The sequence below is a fragment of the Euleptes europaea genome, chromosome 17 (assembly GCF_029931775.1).
Source record: "Euleptes europaea isolate rEulEur1 chromosome 17, rEulEur1.hap1, whole genome shotgun sequence".
In the NCBI taxonomy this organism is placed as follows: domain Eukaryota; kingdom Metazoa; phylum Chordata; class Lepidosauria; order Squamata; family Sphaerodactylidae; genus Euleptes; species Euleptes europaea.
In genome coordinates this window covers 46,676,224-46,697,704 of record NC_079328.1, presented here as the reverse complement: position 1 = coordinate 46,697,704, position 21,481 = coordinate 46,676,224, and the positions used below count along the sequence as shown (strand labels likewise).

General features: G+C 45.2%; 1 protein-coding gene across 1 annotated transcript in view; it reads right to left on the bottom strand.

The window, feature by feature from the left end:
• CDH13 (cadherin 13) overlaps nucleotides 1-21,481 on the bottom strand; it is a 638,997-nt gene that overhangs the window by 10,400 nt on the left and 607,116 nt on the right. The window contains exon 11 of the mRNA XM_056862383.1: nucleotides 11,479-11,621. Coding sequence (XP_056718361.1) covers nucleotides 11,479-11,621 — 143 coding nt within the window. The remainder of the gene's footprint in view (nucleotides 1-11,478; nucleotides 11,622-21,481) is intronic.

The following is a 21,481-nucleotide window of genomic DNA, read 5'->3' as shown; positions in this document are numbered from 1 at the left end:
CCAAGCTGGCTTCGTGTGTAGGAGTGGGGAAACATATCCAGTTTACCAGATTAGCCTCCGCCGCTCATGTGGAGGAGAGGGGAATCAAACCCGGTTCTCCAGATCAGGCTCCACTGCTCCAAACCACCGCTCTTAACCACCACACCACACCACACCACACTGGCTCCCTTGCTGGAGTTAAGAGTTGCCAGCTTTGGGTGGGGAAATACCTGGAGATGTTGGGGGGTGGAGGATGGGGTTTGGGGAGGGGAGGAGCCTCCAAAACAGCCATTTTCTCCAGGGGAAATGACATTGGTAGTCCGGAGATCCATTGTAACAGCGGGAGATCTCCAGGCGCCACCTGGAGATTTGCAACCCTAAATCACCATAAGCCGGCTGTGACTTGGCGGCACTTTACACAACCCCCCTTCTATCACAGAGAAGCATGTGCCTCATATGAGGGTACATGATGCCATCTGCAGTTTTGCACTGATTATATTATATTATATTTTTTATTATTTTTATATTAAAAATAATTCTGAACAATTCTTTTTCTTTTTCTGCTGTCAAGTCACATCTGACTTAAGGCAACCCCCTGGTGGCGTTTTCAAGGCAAGAGATGTTCAGAGGTGGTTTGCCATTGCCTGCCTCTGCGTAGCAACCTTGGACTTCCTTGGTGGTCTCCCATCCAAATACTTGCCAGGGCTGACCCTACTTAGCTTCTGAGATCTGATGAGATCAGGCTAGCCAGGGCCATCCAGGTCAGGGCAGAGACAAACTGAAGTGGTTTGCCATTGCCTGTCTCTGTGTAGCAACCTTGGACTTCCTTGGTGGTCTCCCATCCAAATACTTGCCAGGGCCGACCCTACCTAGCTTCTGAGATATGACAAGATCAGGCTAGCCTGGGCTATCCAGGTCAGGGCCCAAACAATTCTACTGCATAATTAAATGGAAGCAGGCACGGCAAATGTCCGAGACTGAACCTAGATCCTTCAGCATACAAAGCACATGTTCTATCTACGAGACACAAGCCTCCCCGTTAGGGTTGCCAACCTGTATGTACTAGCTGGAGATCTCCTGCTATGACAACTGATGTCCAGCCGATAGAGATCAGTTCACTTGAAGAAAATTGTCACCTTGGCAATTGGACTCTATGGCATTGAAGTCCCTCCCCTCCCCAAACCCAGCCCTTCTCAGGATCTGCCCCAAAAACCTCCCGCCAGTGGCAAAGAGGGACCTGGCAACCCTAGTGCCCACAGACACATTGGGGACCCCTGCTAGATAAGTACAATTAATATACATGGTAACTCATAGTGTAATACAAGCAAAAGGTCCCAGTCCCTGCCCGAAAGCGCTTACAATCTAACTTTCAACAGTGCGGGAAAGGGCGAGAAACGAAAAGCAAACCAGGAATAATATAATAGAAATTTCTTGAAATGTGTCCTAATTATAAATACATGTTCAATATCAAGAAAACGAAGCAGGGGCTTGGATAGAAGGAACACAATACAATATATACCTGGATGTAGTTAATGCTCCAGAGTCGTTCGAATGAATAATGGAGGGCAGCTAATAACATATAATAGGACAGCCAAGGAACAAAGCGTTGCCAATCAATTAATAGCAAAATGGCAGCTTCACAAACAAAAGAATGTAAATCACAGGGGACAGCGCCATTAATAAGATTGCACATTTTTCTTCAACTGAGAGGAACCTTGCAGAATAAAAAAAAAAACCCACGTAATATATCAGATCCTTTTTTATTTTAGTTTTAGGTTAGGGACTTCAGACTGCTAGTTCTTTGTGGCTGGCGTAGCCACCGAACATTTATCTAAATCCTTTTTGGATGAGAATTTCTTATCGGGGGCAATTAGAAAAGGGGGAAACTTTAATCAGAATTTCCCAATTATTCTGGAAGCCCATCTTATAGCGAGTGCTATTACAATGTCACAGAAGAAGAAGCGGAGAGGGGAACCCTTGGCCATATTAATGGATAGCTTATCCATTTTTCTTAAAGCTGTAGTATAGCTCAAAGCCAAAATAATCTTAAAGAGCATAAATTTCTGATCTTACACTTCATTTGAAAGGAAACTGCTTAAAACGGAGTGTTTAAGGTTAAAACTGTACTTTCCTGCAGGCCCGGAAGGACTGTGGCTCAGTGGTAAAGCATCAGCTTTGCGCGCAGAAGGTCTAGGTTCTGTCCTCGGCACCTCCAGTTAAAAGGGTTAGGTCCTAGGTGATGTGCTAGACCCCCATTTGAGACCTGGGAGAGCTGCTTCCAATCAGAGGAGACAGGATTGACCTGAATAGACCAGTGGTCTGACTCAGTATAGGGTAGTTTAATTTGATGGGAGTAAAGGTGTATAGGGACAAGTAGAGTGAGTTGGACCTCTATTAGGTTAAACGGTTTGTGACAGTCCTACTACCAGCAGCCCTCAAGATAATTTCAGGAGGGTAGCCATGTTGGTCTGTAGTAGATAGGGTTGCCAGCTTTGGGTTGGGAAATACCTAAAGATGTTAGGGGTGGAGCCTGAGAAGGGCATGGTTTGGGGCGGGGAGGGACTTCAATGGGGTATAATGCCATAAAGTCCACTTTCCACAGCAGCCATTTTCTCCAGGTGAACTCATCTCTGACGCCTGGAGATCAGTTGCAATCCCAGGAGATCGCCAGCCATCTCCTGGAGGCTGGCAACCCTAGCAGTAGGGGAGAAAATGGCTGCTTTGGAGGGTGGAATCTATGGCATTATACCTCTCCAAACCCTGCCCTCCCCAGGATCCACCCCAAAATCTCCAGGTATTTTCCAAACCAGAGCCGGCAACACTTTCTTTGGCTAAAGTCTACCAGGCCAGGTCTCAGTAGGGTTGCCAGGTCTCTCTTTGCCACAGGCGGGAGGTTTTTGGGGCAGAGCCTGAGGAGGGCGGGGTTTGGGGAGGGGAGGGACTTCAATGCCATAGAGTCCAACGACCAAAGTGGCCGTTTTCTCCAGATGAACTGATCTCTATTGGCTGGAGAGCAGCTGTAATAGCAAGACATCTCCAGCTAGTACCTGGAGGTTGTGGTATGAACTACTCACTCAAACTGTACAGTTAAGCTGCAGAAATAAACAGTAGTTGGCTCTGCAAACTGTGATATATTGTAATAAAACATCAAACAATCAAGGCGCCATCTTCACTTGTCTTGTACTTGTTGCTTGTTTTGGCCCATTTTTGTATACAACATTGTCATCGTCAGTCACTTTTTCACTGTTTCACTGTGTTCTGTTACATCGTTTAAATGATTGTTTGATGTTTTATTACAATATATCACAGTTTGCACAGCCAACTACTGTTTATTTTTGCAACAGTACCTGGAGGTTGGCAACCCTAGGTCTCAGGCACCAACCAACAGCTGGGCCAGTCTATTATTTGTTCAGCAGCCAATTCCCCAGCAGTCATCTCTTGACTGACCCCCCCCCTTTCTCCGAAGTACCATTTGTGAATAACGTGCAATGGCAGTATTAAGAAGCTCATGAAAAAATTCCCCGGCCCACAATTTGGAAAGCTTCGTTTTGCTGCATTAAGAAAAAAGCCACCCAAATCTCCTTTCTGCAGACAGATGCCTCATATTCCGACCCAGGCCATGTCAATGGCTGCTCTGCAGGAGACAATGGGGTTTGTTCTGAATTCGCCGCAACGTATCTAAGAGCCCAATTTGGGCCTGCAATGATCTCAGTGACCTTGAACTTTGGCTTGGATTTTTCTCCCTCAGTTTTCTCCATTGCTGTTAGCTCTGCCTTGAAGGGTGGTAATGGTTGGTGCTCGGTAAAGCTCACTCCACCAAGTTATTCCGTGCCTTCTTTATTTATATATGTATAAGTAACACCATTGTGAATAGGGTTGCCAGCTCTGGTTTGGGAAATACCTGGAAATTTGGGGGGTGGAGCCTGGGGAGGGCTGGGTTTGGGAGGGACCTCAGCAGGGTATAATGCCATAGAGTCCACCCTCATAAACAACCATTTTCTCCATGGGAATTGATCTTGGTCATCTGTAGATCATTTGTGATTAGGGTTGCCAGCTCCAGGTTGGGAAATACCTGGAGATTTTGGGGATGGAGCCTGAGGAGGGCGGGGTTTGGGGAGGGGAGGGACTTTAATGAGGTATAATGCCGTAGAAGCCACTTTCCAAAGCGGCCATTTTCTCCAGGTGAACCGATCTTTGTCGCCTGGAGGTCAGATGTAATAGTGGGAAATCTCCAGCTGCCACCTGGAAGATGGCAACCCTATTTGTAATAGAGGAAGCTCTCCAGTTGCCACCTGGAGGTTGGCAACCCTAATTGCGAAAGAGAAGAATGAAAGAGCACTCCAGGAAATCCAGAGACAGATCTGAGCCTGACGTGTAGCTGTCTTTTTCTAACCTCTGTGTGGAACATCAAGATAGGATTTCTCCTTTTAAAAAAGGCTTGTTAAAAAAAACATACTTTAAGAATACATGGCTGGAAGCTAAAAGCTCACGTAGGAGGAATGATGACGGCAAAGGGAAGAAGTGGTTCCTTAACTAGTACAGACACAGCATGCAAACACTGGATACCACTGCAAGATCAGCCTAATTTGTTTTGGAATAAATGACTTTTTGTAACCTGAAGCACTTGATTAAAAACATGAGTCTCTACACTGAAGCCAAGAGTGGAACCCCACTATCTCTGTTTCATATGCCTCGTCTCCTCTAGCTGAGTCATTCCCATGTATAGATAAGAACATAAGAACCTAAGAAAGGCCATGCTTGATCAGGCCAAGGCCCATCAAGTCCAGCAGTCTGTTCACACAGTGGCCAACCAGGTGCCTCTAGGAAGCCCACAAACAAGACGACTGCAGCAGCACCATCCTGCCTGTGTTCCACAGCACCTAATGTTATGGACATGCTCCTCTGATCCTGGAGAGAATAGGTATGCATCATGACTAGTATCTATTTTGACTAGTAGCCATGGATAGCCCTCTCCTCCATGAACACTTCCACTCCCCTCTTAAAGCCTTCCAAGTTGGCAGCCATCACCACATCCTGGGGCAGGGAGTTCCACAATTGAACTTTGCATTGTGTGAAGAAATACTTTTATTTATTATTTATGACATTTATTTATTATTTATGACAGTCAAGAAGTGATGAACATACATGTATGAATCCATCCTTACTTTCCTCACCTTCTTGAGTCCCCAATCTAATGGGTTTTGCATCACAGAATTTTTCTAATATATCTACGCAAGAATTAACGTCAATCTATGCTATACATTTTTAATCATCTTTGGTGACATGACATGCACCAATTTAAATTCATTTCTCTCACTTTAGGAAGAAACAGATCTATAAAGCAAATCTATTCCTATTTTCTTTTTTGCCACACTCTACCATTTATTTATTTTTTAGAAAATGGGTCATGAAAATTACAGTCGTTCATATATTTCAATAATGTGAGCAGATCCTATGTTTGAATAATTACACTTCAAAAGGCAAAGCTCATTTCAAATTGCTATTGACATACGCCATCAATCTTAACTACAGTTTGATGCAAACTGTGCCCCCCACACACTCCACGTCTAAACCTCAGCTCATTGTGACTAATTTAAACAATATTTTCTGTGCAATTCATATTTTGTTCAAACTTAAATTGACAAGTGAAGGATGAATATTCTATTTATTCCCCCCCTCCAATTAATATAGCAATTAAAATATAGGGTGCAAAAGAGGCTTAATTGCGTTGCCATGGCCACTAATTGCCTGATTTCGTTCCAAACAACGTTCTTTAGGTGGCATCAATCTGTGGTAATTTAATTTCAGGCATCCTAATGTATATAAACAGGTTAAGACGTATGGAACGACACACTTTTTAACAGTGAATTTACATGCATCTCTTTGCTATTTTAATTATGCCTTCTTCCTATCCACCATCAATTTCTTTACATCAATAGACCTGATGTCAAAGGAGACTGAAAGGGGAGTCGCACGCTGGTTTAGGGGCTAATCTCACCAATATGGGCATAAAGGTTTTATCTGCTAATCACTTCTCAACGATGTCACGCAGTCCAACCTAGGACATTTTTTGGGTATGCCGGACCGCCAAAGAACGCACTGACCTTCTTCCCGTCCACACACAAGGATTTCCTCATCAATGAGGGTTGCCAACCTCCAGGTACTAGCTGGAGATCTCCTGCTATTACAACTGATCTCCAGCCAGTAGAGATCAGTTCACCTGGAGAAAACGTCCTCTTCAGCAATTGGCCTCTATGGCATTGAAGCCCCTCCCCTCCCCAAACCCCGCCCTCCTCAGGCTCCGCCCCCAAAACCTCCATTTTCATTATCAACACTACATCACTCAGGACAGGTTTGCACATTTTAAACCCCCCCCCAAATGGTATTTTGATAAAAAGCATGAAACCATCCAGCTAATTCAGTAGATTCCAGTTTGGCCTTTTAACTGCATGGACTCAACCTCATTGAGAATATTAAACAAACAACACCCCCTGTCTTCAGCAGGTAGGGTTGCCAACCCTGGGTTGGGAAACACCTAGAGATTTTGGGAGTGGAGCCTGAGGAGGGTGGGGTTTGGGGAGGGGAGGGACTTAGAGTCCATAATGCCATAGAGTCCACCTTCCAAAGCAGCCATTCTCTCCAGGTGAACTGATCACTGTCACCTGGAGATCAGTTGTAATCCCAGGGAATTTCTAGCCACTATCTGGAGGTTGATAACCCTATCATCAGGTGATAAAAAAATCAAGCATAGATGCGACAGGGTGGATTTCCTTTGGATGCATACTGGAAATGTCTGGCTGTTTCTCTACATTGTCTAACCTTCTCATGTTTTCACCTTCCCATCCATTCCCAGATTAAATATGGATTGATCTGCTTTAATGCGTTAACTCGGCTTCATGAAATTCCCCTCCTCGTTTAATTTCGGCCGTAATAGATCAAAGCCTCTGTGTCCACATAAGCCCAACATCATCATCATAAAAAATAAGCACACTACAGACAAAGCCTTGACCTTTGCAGAAAGCAGGAGAGTACAAAGCAAATTAGGACATCCATTCAAAAGGGGGGATTTATATATATTTTTTGAAAATAAGGAGATTCCGTCCAGAGAAAAGGTCATATTTTATTATCTATGAAATTAAATATTGTGCTCTATCAACTCCTCAGTAGCAAAACAGTTTGCAACAAGAGGCTAGAATGTCATGAAGGCCAAGTGCAAAGTAACCTCTGCTTTAAACAAGGGACAATTAACATGACCAGGGCTTGATAATGCTGTATCACTGTGGGAGAGGCTATAGTTAGGGTTGCCAGGTCCCTCTTCGCCACCAGCGGGAGGTTTTTGGGGCGGAGCCTGCGGAGGGCAGGGTTTGGGGAAGGGAGGGACTTCAATGCCATAGAGTTCCATTGTCAATGCAGCCGTTTTCTCCAGGGGAACTGATCTCTATCAGATGAAGATCAGTTGTAATAGCAGGAGATCTCCAGTTAGTACCTAGAGGTCGACAACCCAAGCTATAGTGCTACATGTAGAAGGCTGCCGGTTCAGTCATTAACATCCTCTGCTTGTAATCCTGAGGAGCTGCTTCCAGCCAGGGTAGGCAGAGTCAAGCACACTTCTAGCTCTTCAGCTTTTTTAGATAAGCTTGGAAATGAATGGGTAGGGTTGGGTGACTCCTCAGATATCAGTAAGACTTCCTGTTAGGAATTTATAAAAAAAACAAAAATAAATTATGAATGGCAGTACAAATGTGACGGTATCACTTCCAGGGGTAAACCGGAAGCAATGGAGGTAGATCTAGGAATCTCTGGAACTTCTATGGTTTTACTTCTTTGGATATAATCGAATATTGGGCAATTCCTAGAGCTACCGTCATCACTTCATGAGATTGGCATTGCAATCCAACTTCCACCACTTGCTCTCTGAGATCTCGGGTTAGGGTTGTGGCTGGAGATCTCCCTCTATTACAGGCGACAGATCAGTTCCCCTGGAGAAAATGGCCGCTTGGGCAATTGGACTCTATGGCATTGAAGTCCCTCCCCTCCCCAAACCTTGCCCTTCTCAGGCTCCACCCCCAAAATCTCCAAATATTTCCCAACCTGGAGCTGGATACCCTATCTCGGGTAAAGAAAGGTCTTTTCAGACATCTGCTACCTGAGATCCATTTTTTTTCAACTGGTGGTGTAGGGATTCAATTTGAGACCTTTGAATTGCAAAGGAGGGCCTCTGCCGCTAACCTATGCCCACCCGTGCTTATTCTGAAAAGAAAATGTTTAATAAAAGGGAAGAAAGAGGGAAATAATATGAGCCCTTGACGTTTATGGATGGCCTTGTTCTCCACGAGAGCTGTAGCGTAGCTTTTTTTTTATAGCTTGATACTCTTTCAGCTAAATTAACCGTCTTTGAAAGTCCTAAGAATGATTTTTTTGTACTTGCATTAAATTATTCAAGCACCAGGCTACATGTATTATGTAGCTCATTGGGAACATAATAACCCTGAGAAAATTGGGCATTAGCATTGGTTGGCTGGGGAAATTCTGATGGAATCAATTCCATTGCTTTAGTGCAGTTAAAGAATTTTTTTTTTGGGGGGGGGGGTGTCAAGTCGCAGGCGACTCAGGGCAACCCTGTAGGGTTTTCAAGACAAGAGAGGTTCAAAGGCGGTTTGCCATTGCCTGCCTTTGTGTAGAATTCCTTGACTTCCTTAGTGGTTTCCCATCCAAGTACTAACCTTAGCTTAGCTTCCGAAATCTGACAAGAATGGGCTAGCCTGGGATATCCAGGTCAGGGCTAAAAAAGAATGTTTTGGAAGGGGGCGGGGGAGAGGTTGTTCATGAAATTTCAGGAATCTCTAACATTCCTTCTAAAACATTGCCAGGAACTAAACTCAGTGAAGGCTTACATGGGCTGTTGAAGCACTTCATCACAGGCTTCACCCAACCCCCCCCCCCCAAATCTCCAGGTATTTCCCAAGCGGGAGTTGGCAACTCTACCTCAGTAACAGATAGGGTTGCCACCTCTGAGTGGGAAATATGTGGATATTTTGGGGGTGGAGCCTGGGGAGTAGGGTTGCCAGGTGGGTTGGAATGGTGGGCCATTGCCCGCCAATCCGTCAGCCGGCTCATCCGGATCGCTCATCCACGTGGTCACCAGCAACACAATCCCATCACTTTTGGTTTACTTCTGTAACCACCGCTGCGTGATGGGACAATTTACCACTCAAATGCGGGTTTGAGTGGTAAATCGCTCCAATGTGCTATGGCGCTTCTGGAAGCAAACCGAAAGTGATGAGATTGTGTTGCTTGCGGACGTGAGCGTGCGATCCCCACCCCAAACATCTCCCGTCGGAGGAGAGAGGAGACTTCGCAACCCTACTAGGGAGGGTGGGGTTTGGGGGGGGACCTCAGCAGGGTACAATGCCATAGATTCCACCCTCCAAGGCAGCCAATTTTCTCAGGGAATTGATTTCTGTCATCTGGAGATCAATTGTAATAGTGGGAGATCTCCCCTGGAGGTTGGCAACCCTTGGTAACAGAACAACCTCTTTATTCAGCCATTTTTAACAGAACCTTTTACAGAGAATGAGAACTCTTATCGCCCTCTCTGATCTACGAACAAACTGCATTTCAAATCTTCTTGGTATATTACAATTGGTCCAACCACACATGAAGCTGCCTTATACTGAATCAGACCATTAAGGTCCATCAAAGTCAGTATTGTCTACTCAGATCGGCAGCAGCTCTCCAGGGTCTCCGGCAGAGGTCTTTCACATCACCTACTTGCCTAGTCCCATCAACTGGAGATGCCGGTGATTGAACCTGGGACCTTCTGCATGCCAAGCATATGCTCTACAAACTGAGCCACAGCCCCTCACACGCTACCACCACTTCTTTCCAAGGCCGGTGACTAGGCCACTGTAGATATGCCTGAAAATTCTTTCCCCAGCAACACCAGGAATGGTTTCACAAACATAACCCCACAGTTCTATTCACTTTGTAGTTTTCACATGCAGACACACGACAGAAAAGTTACATCTTCCAATACCAACCAATGCAGGGTAAGGACTATGTTGAGAGACATTCTGTTTCAAAGAAAACCACCATCTCCCACAGATATTGCGGTGCAAGAGAAATACATCTATGAATAGACAACTAAATCACCATAGCAAAGCAGGTCTCCCCCGTTTTGCATTTTAAAACTGTATTCTTGTCAAAACCCTGTAAATGTTCCCTGTACCAAGTAATGCAGCACAAAAACGTGCCATTACCCTCTTAGAAAGAGCATTTTTTTTACAATTCATCGCTGCGATGAAGCCAGCTGCATTGCTGAGAAGTGTATTATCTAATTACGTTAGAGATATATAGCCCTAATTCATATTGTGTGCCTTTCAGCTTTGCCTTTTCCCTTCTTCTTTTTTTAATGGGGTACCAGAGTAACTTGCAATGAGTTTTTCATAAGATCCTTTTAATTTAGGTTATGTGCAACAGAAGGAACTTTAATCTGCATAATATGTTCAATATATTGCATTTTAACAAGGGTGTTTTAATTGTGTTTTCATTCTAATTGCCATTACACGTTCAATGGGACGGAATCTGGGCATGATGAGTATGTTAGTTATTGGTGCTCTGGTGTCAAAGGCTTAATATTAGCTCAGAAAATATTATTTTTTGGGGGGGACAGAATCAGTTCTGCTCAGACCTTCTTCCTAAGAACGTAGATGTGGCCCTTCGTTTACTATGATAAGTAGACTCACAATATTTCTCTCTCATAGGGTCTTGGGTATTAATCATTCCAAGTCTGTCGCTAGTCTGTTGTGAAGGAACAGGAATTCCCTTGTCCTCTAAGAGCGCAATCCTAAGTAGAGTTTAACCCTTCTGAGCCCCTTGACTTCAGTTGACATAGAAGGGTGTAACTCTCCTTAGGACTGCACAGTAAATATAGGAATACGAAGAAGAAGAAGAAGAAGAAGAAGAAGAAGAAGAAGAAGAAAAAGAAGAAGAAGAAGAAGAGTTGGTTTTTATATGTCGACTTTCTCTACCACTTAAGGAAGACTCAAACTGGCTTACAATCACCTTCCCTTCCCCTCCCCACAAGAGACACCCTGTGAGGTAGGTGGGACTGAGAGAGTTCGGAGAGAGCTGTAACTTGCCCAAGGTCACCCAGCTGGCTTTGTGTGTAGGATTGGGGAAACCAACCTGGTTCACCAGATTAGCCTCTGCCGTTCATGTGGAGGAGTGGGGAATCAAACCCGGTTCTCCAGATCCAGCGCTCCAAATCATCACTCTTAACCACTATACCACACTGACCAGTGCAATGATGGATTCACAGAGCATACCAATCAGACGTAGATCCAATAACAGGTTGATTTTTTCCACATAGGAACGGATTACCTGCTCATGGAGGCAATGATTCACCAAGACAGCTCAAAGCACCTTCCATGGAATGAATAATTCCCTGCCTGGAATCAGCCAACCAATCAGCTGGTTTCAGGAATGCCCATTACTCACCACTGTCGATTGCCAGAAAAGACGCCGTGTACACATTGTTGATGACATATGACGATTCACGATCAAGGATATTCGTGGTGACAATGGTGCCATTTGTAGGGTTAATTTCAAGCCAGTTGGCTGGATCTTTGTCTACAGAGTACCTGCAAGAAACAAAGAGAGCAACGGATTAGGTATTCAGCCACAACCCAAGAGGGAGTTTTAATGCAGCTAAAATAGACCTTCTTAGCTTGGGCACAGTTGCTACAGGGATTTCAGTACTTTCACATTTTGAACTGCGATTGGGTTTCACAAAGGCAACATAAATACTCCAGTTGTTTTGCTTTTCTGAATATGCTGTCATTGTTGTAAAAGGTAAAGGTAGTCCCCTGTGCAAGCACCGGGTCATTCCTGACCCATGGGGTGATGTCAATTTCAATTTCAATTTCAATACCTTTATTGGCATACCATCAATCAATCAATCAAGTAAAACCTAACCTCTAAACATCCTTTTACCTCCGCCTCTTAACATCCCGACGTTTACTAGGCAGACTTTGTTTATGGGGTGGTTTGCCATTGCCTTCCCCAGACATCTACACTTTACCCCCAGCAAGCTGGGTACTCATTTGACCGACCTCGGAAGGATGAGAGGCTGAGTCGACCTCAAGCCGGCTACCTGAAACCCACTTCCGTTGGGATTGAACTCAGATCATGAGAAGCTTTTGACTGCAGTAGTGCTGCTTACTACTCTACGCCATGGGGCTCCCTGGTCATTGTTGACCATACAATAATTTAGCTTTTAGAGTTTAAAAGCACGTGTGAGAAAGTAGCAACCTCCCATTAAGCAACCATCTTTAACCAAGCCCAGAATAAAAGATTTGTCAACAATTGCCAAACAAAGGATGCACAAGACACCCCGCACAAACACATCACAATGAAGTCAACTAAAAGCCAATTCAGACAATGTTGTGCACTGCTATGACAGGCGGACAATCCATCCATCCATCAAACATCTATTCTCTGAAAGAAGGAAGTGACATGTTCATGGCTAGCAGCAACGATGATTGACGGTTCTCATACACATGTGACAGACGGCGTGTTGACAAATGCTGTTTGTATTTCAGATGCGTCTGGATGCCTTGTTGTCCCCCACTGTGGATTTTGTCTTGTCTAATTGTGCGGCATCGTCCGTCATTCATTATCATTGTATGTCGCCATGTGCAACAGCCATGACCAACTGGAACGAGGGGTTATGTCAATAACAAAAAATGGCCCATAGCATGAAAATTACTGTTTTAAGCTCCGTGAAATCAACAACAGCTTTCTGCTAATTGCAGTGGATGGCAGGAAAGGGGGAAAAAAAAGACTTCAGACCAATAAATTAGAGACACCCTTTGACTTGCACAAAAGCCGGCAATAGTTCTCTTGGAATATGCAATTCACCGACCGCAGAATGTTTAACTGTTTGCTTAGCAATCCTTTCTCTTTTACCCCAGCACGTTCCCACAGACGGTACTCCATTCCTGACACAGGCCCGAGATGTCCAGATTTTGATCTTTCAATATAAAACAAACGAAATCAAAACCGCCAGCTCAATATGTCTGATAGAATCTCGGCTTCGCATTTGTCATTTCGGCAGAACATGGATCTATAGAATCTTGTTTAGCTATCTGGAATGAACCTGCTCCTTCCAGACATCATTTTTTTTCCCTCGGGAAAAAAAATAACAGCAATACCAATGTTGAGGAAAAAATAGCAGCCTCAAACTCAGGAAAAGTTGGATAAAGAAAAAAAGCACAATTAAATTACATATATACTTTAGATAAATACACTCCAGTGAAGAAGGAGGAAATGGGAACAGTGAGTGGGGCAGAAGAGAGGTGAAGTGATCTTCCTTAGAGATATGTGAAACCACCATGAGAGAATGTGATAATCTTATTGAAAATTAGTCTCACTGCCTTTACAGTTCTGACAGAAGTTTTGCTTGCCTCCCCGCAATTGTTGAGCATTCCACTTAGCGAAAAGCTGTGCCATCTAGGAGATTCTCCATTCCCTCTTAAAGTATTGTTGCTTATGCAGGTGTTTGTTGGCTTTCTCATATTTCCAGGGCCTTCTATATTTGGTTCAAATTTCACTTTGGGCAAAATTCTGTGGGAAACTTGATCTCTGAAAGAGAATTACAACTAGGGTTCTTGAATGTTGCTATTGGCACAGAATCATAGAATCATAGAGTTGGAAGGGACCACGAGGGTCATCAAGTCTAACCCCCTGCCCAATGCAGGAACCTCACAACTACCTCCCCCACACATACCCAGTGACCCCTGCTCCATGTCCAGAAGATGGCCAAGATGACCTCCCTCTCATGAACTGCCTAAACATCTCAGGAAAGTTTTGGTCCCAAGAGGAAAGGGCAGAGAAAGAAATGGATGCAGCCGCTAATGAATGGCAAATGATACAGTCCATCAACTCGGCCTGTACTTCAAGTCTAATAACTATTTAAACATTAATCAATAGATAGGCTTTATCTTCCATGGAAATGGGCCATTTGAATAATAACAACACTCTTAATTACTTTATACTATTGGTTTGTTCTTTATTGTTTAGGAGCTTTGGGGGGGGGGAACGCTTTGAAAATACATCCAAATATGAAAAGGGAAGATGAGCCCACATCTAGGTAGGAAATTTTCATTTTTCTGGAGACTGGAGACATTTCAGCATGCCAAGTTAGTGATATATAAGATGCTGGAGTTTCTAATGGATCCCAGTATCTGAATGACAAAGTGAACTTTTCAGTTTTCATCTATTGTCAATGTACGATGCTGTATAACAAAGATGATTGTTCGTTGCTGAATTGTAAAAAAAATGTAAATGGGTGCTCTGCTGGTTAAAAATAAATATCCATTAAAGATAAAACCATAGCAACAATCTCTGTGATCAGGCAATGGGGAGGGGAGATTTAAACAACCAGTTTTTCACAAACACACATATATACTAGCATACCATTTGATGTACACATGGGTACCCCATAGAGCTCAAGGGCCATCTCATTCGGCTCAATAATAGAGACATCTTCAGACATGCCAGGACAAGGTCCTTGTTTTTTGGGGGGAGGGCTTAGTCCAGATGGCCTCCCCTCCCCTTAGTGCACTCCTCCTCATGCTGAGCACAGTATGTTTTCATGCAACCCTGTTGGGCAGAGAGAGAGGCGACTGGTCTAAGGTCGCCCAGTCAGCTTCCCCGCTGAGAGGGGATTTGAACCTGGGCCTTTTTAGTCCTCAACCTACCTACTGACCAGTGCATAGGGTTGCCAGCACCAGGTTGGGAAATACAGGGGGATTTGGGGGGTGGAGTCTGAGGAGGGTGGGGTTTGGAGAGGGGAGGGACTTCAATGCCATAGAGTTCAATTGCCAGAGCGGCCATTTTCTCCAGGGGAACTGATCTCTGTCGCCTGGAGATCAATTGTAATAGCAGGATATCTCCAGCCACCACCTGGAGGTTGGTAACCCTATTGGTGCACCACACAGGCTCTGCAAAATATTTCATGGGCAACGGTTTGGAAAGAATGGGGACACCATAAATCAGCTCTCAAACTTAGTTTTACTTGTCCATACAATGGTAATAACCATGTCTTGCCTCAGCGGATTCCCACAAGCCCCAGCCTGACAACATCAACAACAAAGAGGGGCCATGGCTAGAGCATCTGCTTGGCATGCAGAAGGACCCAGGTTTGATCCCCAGCATCTCCAGTTAAAGGGACTAGGCAAGTGGGTGATGTGAAAGACCTCTGCCTGAGACCCTGGAGAGCTGCTGCCAGCCTGGGTAGACAATACTGACTTTGATGGACCAAGGGTCTGATTCAGTAGAAGGGAGCTTCATGTGTTCATGCAAATATCACAAGAGGCCTCTGAATGTGTAGTATTAATGCTGCATTTTTTTAAAAATAGGACAAAAAGAAGGGAACGTGCATATTTCTTTTTTTCTGGCTGTTGACATACCAATAATTCTTGTATTCTAATTTCTCATATATCCGCCGACACTCTCAACATCCACTTATGTCCCACCTGTCGGAGCTTTCCTGTTTCATTTGCTTTGTGTGATTGAACAGCGGAGCCGCCAATCTCTTGGGGTTTCTTATTAAACTCGAAGACACCTTTATATTTTTTTTAAAGAAAGTTGTTAATAAAAAAAATGGCAGTGGAGATTTCAGAAAGTTATTCACACGCTACAGTACATTGTGGCATAGATTTTTATTTTTGGATAAAATAGCTCCCCCTCTTAAAAGGAAAAGCTTGTTTTATTTTTTTACAAGTAGTCAAAAAAAAAAAGACTGCTCTGAGGTTTGTTTGGTACGTCTGAAGGAGGCGCAAAGAGTTTCAAAGGCCGTCGCCTACGAATGCTGTGTGCTTCACGGCAGTGGCTGCCATCCCAGTTAACTGAGCACAGCGTGGTTTTCATACTCCAGGGTATGAGGACATACTGATCTAATCAGCACCCTCAGCCTCTGCCAGTGCCAGCGAAGAGATAGCCAAGCAGTTTGCAGTAAGCAAGCCTGTCACACTGGCTCGTGTCCGCATGCTAAGCTGGCAGAACCAGGCAGAATTTGAGTGATGCCAGTCAAGAAGGAGAAGGAGAAGGAGAAGAAGAAGAAGAAGAGTTGGCTTTTATATGCTGACTTTCTCTACCACTTCAGGCAGAATCAAACCAGCTTACAATCTTCTTCCCTTCCTCTCCCCACAACAGACACCTTGTGTGGTAGGTGGGGCTGAAAGAGATGGGAGAGAACTGTGAATGGCCCAAGGTCAACCAGCAGGCTTCATGTGGAGGAGTGGGGAAACCAACCTGGTTCATCAGATTAGAGTCCACCGCTCATGTGGAGGAGTGGGGAATCAAGCCTGGTTCTCCATATTGAGTCCATCACTCTTAACCACTACACCACGCTGGCTCCCAGGAGATGCCTGTGGAGGGAGGAGTTTGGGGAGGGTATGATGTTACTTCTAGGTGAGGACTAGGTTTCCCCCTCTAGTCTCTGTGTTCTATGCCATAAAGACTAGGAAGAATTCGTAGAGAATTACTATGAGGAGGCAATTCACGCCCCCCCCCCCCATCAATTCCTTGGGGGTGGAAAATTGGATTTAAAGGCTGGTAATTCCCTGCCTGGAGCAGGTCAATGGGAGCCACAGGTCACACTCTTCTTTGAGAACACAGAATGTCTGCTGCTAGGAATGATGGATCAATCCATGCATACAAAAAGAGAGAGGAAGAGACGAGTGTAAGGGGGAAGGATCTCTGACACGAATGGAATTACCTTAAAGAAATTTCCACCTGCAATAAATGAATTACCCACTTGCTTTATGCCGTGCTTGAAATTGCTATCTGGTCGGGACTTAATTTAGGGAAGGATTATAGATCGCTCCCCAAGAGCACCTACATCTCTGATTATGATGAGAGATAAAAAAGAAGTTATTTCATTCACTTGAAATATGTATACCCAGCACTTAGAATTAAAATTCTTGAGGCGCTTTGCAGTCGTGGGAAAATGCAACAAAATAAATAAGCAGTAATAACTGAAAGCAGGGGCAGAAAAGGGGAAACCAAAAATGATTGCAGAATTATGGCACCCAACATACAAGGCAAGACGAAAGCGTACGGGGCTTTATTAGTTTAGTTTTCCTTCTTCTATCTCTGGGTGGGATCAGGGGATGCCCCAGAATTACAACTCATCCCCAGACTACAGAGATCAGTTCCCCTGGTGAAAATGAATGCTTTGAAGGGTGGACTCTATGGCATTGTACCCCACTGAGGTCCCTGTCCTCCCCAGGCCCCACCCCCAAATCTCCAGGAGTTTGCCAATTCTGGATCTGGAAACCCTATCCCCTCACCCCCACCAATGTATGAAAGGACCTGGCAACCCTATGATTGAGGGAGATGCTGGGGCATGCTAAAGAATGGGGGGCTCCCTCAAACCAAAGCACTTGGTAACAGCCTGTTTTCCTTTGGGAAAGTGACCCGCATCTGCTTCCGTACTTTCCCCTGAATGAATGCCTACAAGAACTGCAGGTCTCTCAGAACTAACTATATATTATGTCATCTGATCAAATGGCTCAGTAGGGTTTCCAGCTCTGGGTACAGAAATTCCTGGACATTGGGGTGGGGGTGGAGACTGGGGAGGATGGGGGTGTTGAGGAAGGATCTCAGCAGGGTATAATGCCGTACGGTCCACCTTGCAAAGCACCCATTTTCTCCAGGTTTTGCAGGTCCACCCTGCAAAGCACCCATTTTCTCCACCCATTTATCTCTATCATCCTGAGATCAATGTTCTAATTCTAGGAGATCTCCAGGCTCCACCTGGAAGTTGGCAACCCTAGGTTCAGTCATTGGCTGGGGGCGGGGAGTTAATTTAGACCCTTCCAATGCTTGGATGACCATCAGGTGCTAGAGTCTCATTATTTATAAGTATTTCAAATAAATCCTCAGGGATCAGTGAATGTTCCCTATTTCCTATCCTTTGTTTTTTTTAAAAATGCATTTATATATTTTTTTTATCAACAGTTTCAGCTCTCTGCTTTTCACCATGGGGGTTCTACATTTATTTGTATTGTGTGTGCATGTGTGATGTCTTTTATGTGCAATTATATACGGTTTTTAATAATGCTATGTACGTCATTCATTCGTATAATGTTGATTTATTAGCATATGGACAACACTGGAAAATGCACAGTGTCGCTTGGGGGGGAATAATTCATTGCTAAAAAAGAGCATAACATGAACATAAAGACTCAGATTTTTGCACAAAGGAGAAACAAAATCGAAATGGGAATTTTCAGGTCAAAAGAGCAGTGATGAAAATATTGGTATGATTCCTAATCTTACCAAGACACCAGAGATTAGGATAGCCAACGCCCCCCCCCCCCGGGCCACTGGCGAAGGATGGGGGGCAGGGTTGCTAGCTCTAGATTAGGAAACTCTTGGAGATTTCGGGGTGGAAGCTGGGGAGGACAGGGACCACAGTGGGGTTCAATTCCATAGAGTCCACCCTCTGAAGCATCCATTTTGTCCAGGGAAACTGATCTCTGTAGTCTGGAGATGAGCTGTAATTCTGGGGGATCCCCACGTCTCACCTGGAGGCTGGCATCCCTACCAGAAATGGATTGACCCTTGAGCTGACTGAGAAAGTTCCCAGTGGGCCTCTGCCCTGGAGGACTCCTGGTAGCGGGTAGAAAGCTATTCTGAGCTCCATCAGTGCTGCCAACTAGAGATGTAGACTGAACCACTACCTTCTCCTACGCTGCCACTGGTCAGATCTGAGCTGTACAGACCCTGCAGAGTAGCACCACAGGGGTCTTCAGCTTGAGCCGAACCGGTGGCTGTGATGAGGACGACAACAGCTCCAGACTTGCTCAATGTCTTCTGCTGTGGTGCCACAGGCCAAGGCCAAGCCAAGCAGCTGGCGGTTTGACCTGCAGGGGCCGCTCCGCTCAGACTAGGCTAGTGGTGGGTGGGGTTGGAAGCAATGATAGATGGGCCTCAATCCATCACTGATGTTGCCACTGGCTGAGTCCGAGCTTTGACTGGGGCACTTCTCCCGGATGGGCGCAGAAAGGGCAAGGTAGAAGGAGAAGGAAAAGGAGGAGGAGGAGAAGAAGAGGAAGAAGAAAAGGAAGAGGAAGAAGAGGAGGAGGAGCTGGCTTTTATATCCCACTTTTCTCTACCAAAAGGAGACTCAAAGCGACTTACAATCGCCTTCCCTTCCCCCCACCCACCCACAACAGGCACCTTATGAGGTAGGTGGGACTGAGAAAATTCAGAGAGAACTGTGACTGGCCCAAGGTCACCCATCTGGCTGCATGTGCTGGAGTGGGGAAACCAACGCAGTTCACCAGATTAGAGTCTGCCGCTCATGTGGAGGAGCAGGGAATCAAACCTGGTTCTCCAGATTAGCCCCCTTTAATCACTATACCACGCTGGTGATGAAGGTTGATGACATAGGGGAAGGGGTGGCAGTGGGTGCCCCCCCCCCACACACACCAGAATCCAATGTCTGAGGCTACCATCTCATTTTGCCTCATTATACAGCTGGCCTGTTGATAACATTCAAAGGGTTGCCAACCTCCAGATGGAGACTGGAGTTCTCCCAGACTACAGAGATCAGTTTCCCTGGAGGAAGTGGCAAATTTGAAGATTCTATGGCATCACATCCCCACTAGATTAGAGTCCAGTAGCATCTTAAAGACCAACAAGTCATGATACTAGTCATGATGCATCCCTATTCTCTCCAGGATCAGAGGATCATGCCTGTTACATTAGGTGCTGTGGAGCACAGGCAGGACAATGCTGCTGCAATCAGATTGCCTGTGGGCTTCCTGGAGGCACCTGGTCAGCCATTGTGTGAACAGACTGCGGGACTTGATGGGCCTTGGCCTGATCCAGCAGGGCCTTTGTTGTGTTCTTATGTTAACAAGGGCTTTTTTGGGGGTAATAAGCTTTCGAGAGTCAAAGATCCCTTTGTGCGATATCTTTGTAAGAAGAAGAGTTGCCAACTTTCTCTACCACTTAAGGGAGAATCAAACCATCTTACAATCGCCTTCCCCTCCCCACAACAGACACCCTGTGAGGTAGTGGGGCTGAGAGAGCACAAAGAGAACTGTGACTAGCCCAAGGTCACGACCTGGCTTCATGTGGAGGAGTGGGGAATCAAACCCAGTTCTCCAGATCAAAGTCCACTCCTCCAAACCACCGCTCTTAACCACTTCACCACGCTGGCTCTCAAAACTCATACCCCCCAAAATCTTGTTGCTCTCCATGGTGCTACTGGAATTGAACCTAGCTGTTCTACTGCAAACCAACACAACTACTCTCTGAAGCATCCTCACTAAGCTCCATCTCCTCCCCCAAACTCCACCCTGTCCAGGCACCACCCCCAAATCTCCAAGAATTCCCCAAACTGAAGTTGACAACCCCGTTGCCACAAATTCGGCTGTAAATACCTCCAGGTTTAAAATCCAAAGGATCAATGAACTCCCAATCTTGCAATTCCTCTTTCGCATTATTTCCTTTAGGTTAAAAAAGAGAGAGTGAGAGACGAGGATAATAAAAATTCCAGAAAGCTCCCGTGGATCAGGGGCCAGCAACAACTTCATACAGATAAAAGAGTCCGTATTTGTGCTGCGGAAAGACCGCGAGTTCTTCACTCCGCTCCGCTTGCCCTCTGCCACCTTGTCTCCTGCCCCCATTTGGCTGTTCAGATGGGAAACCGTCAGCAGCTGGTGAGTTTTTTCCCCCCCATTAAATATTTGATGATACAAAATGCAGAAGTCTGCATGTGTTAGCAAAGGCGCGATAATGTGCGAAATGTGCAGCAGGCCATAAAAAACACTTCCTGGAGCGCGCCGAGATTTCGGAAGAAACAAAAATGAGTTTTTTCTCAGCTCCAGGTGGATTCGGCACTAAGCCCGCAGTCCAAGAGTGTATATTTATAAAAAATTGGAAAGAATTATGCTACACTTTAAAGAAGAGGAAAGTGCCCTTAACATACTGATTTGAAATTTCTCTTTTGGGTTATGGGTATTTCAGTCCCAGTAGTTGCCAGACTTACAGCTGGTCTTTGTAGCTGTGACTTCAGCAGCCGTTTGTTCTGCAACCACTAGCAGGTGGTGGCGGAAAGCGTGGGCAACTTGTCACCAACTTATGGCAACCCCATAGGATGTCCAAGGCAAGAGATGAACAAAGGTGAATTACCATGGCCTGCCTCTGTGTAGCAACCTTGTACTTCTTGGTGGTCTCCCGTCCAAATACTAACCAGGGTTGTCCCTGCTTAGCTTCTGAGATCTGACGAGATCGGGCTAGCCTGACCCATCTAGGTCAGGGCAGACAAACAGAGGTGGTTAGACATTGCCTGCCTCTATGGCGCATCCCTGGACTTCCTTGCAGGTCTCCCATCCAAGGACTAACCAAGGTCAACCCAGCTTAGCTTCTGAGATGACGAGATTGGGCTAGTAAAGAAAAGAAAGGTCCAGAAACTGAGTTT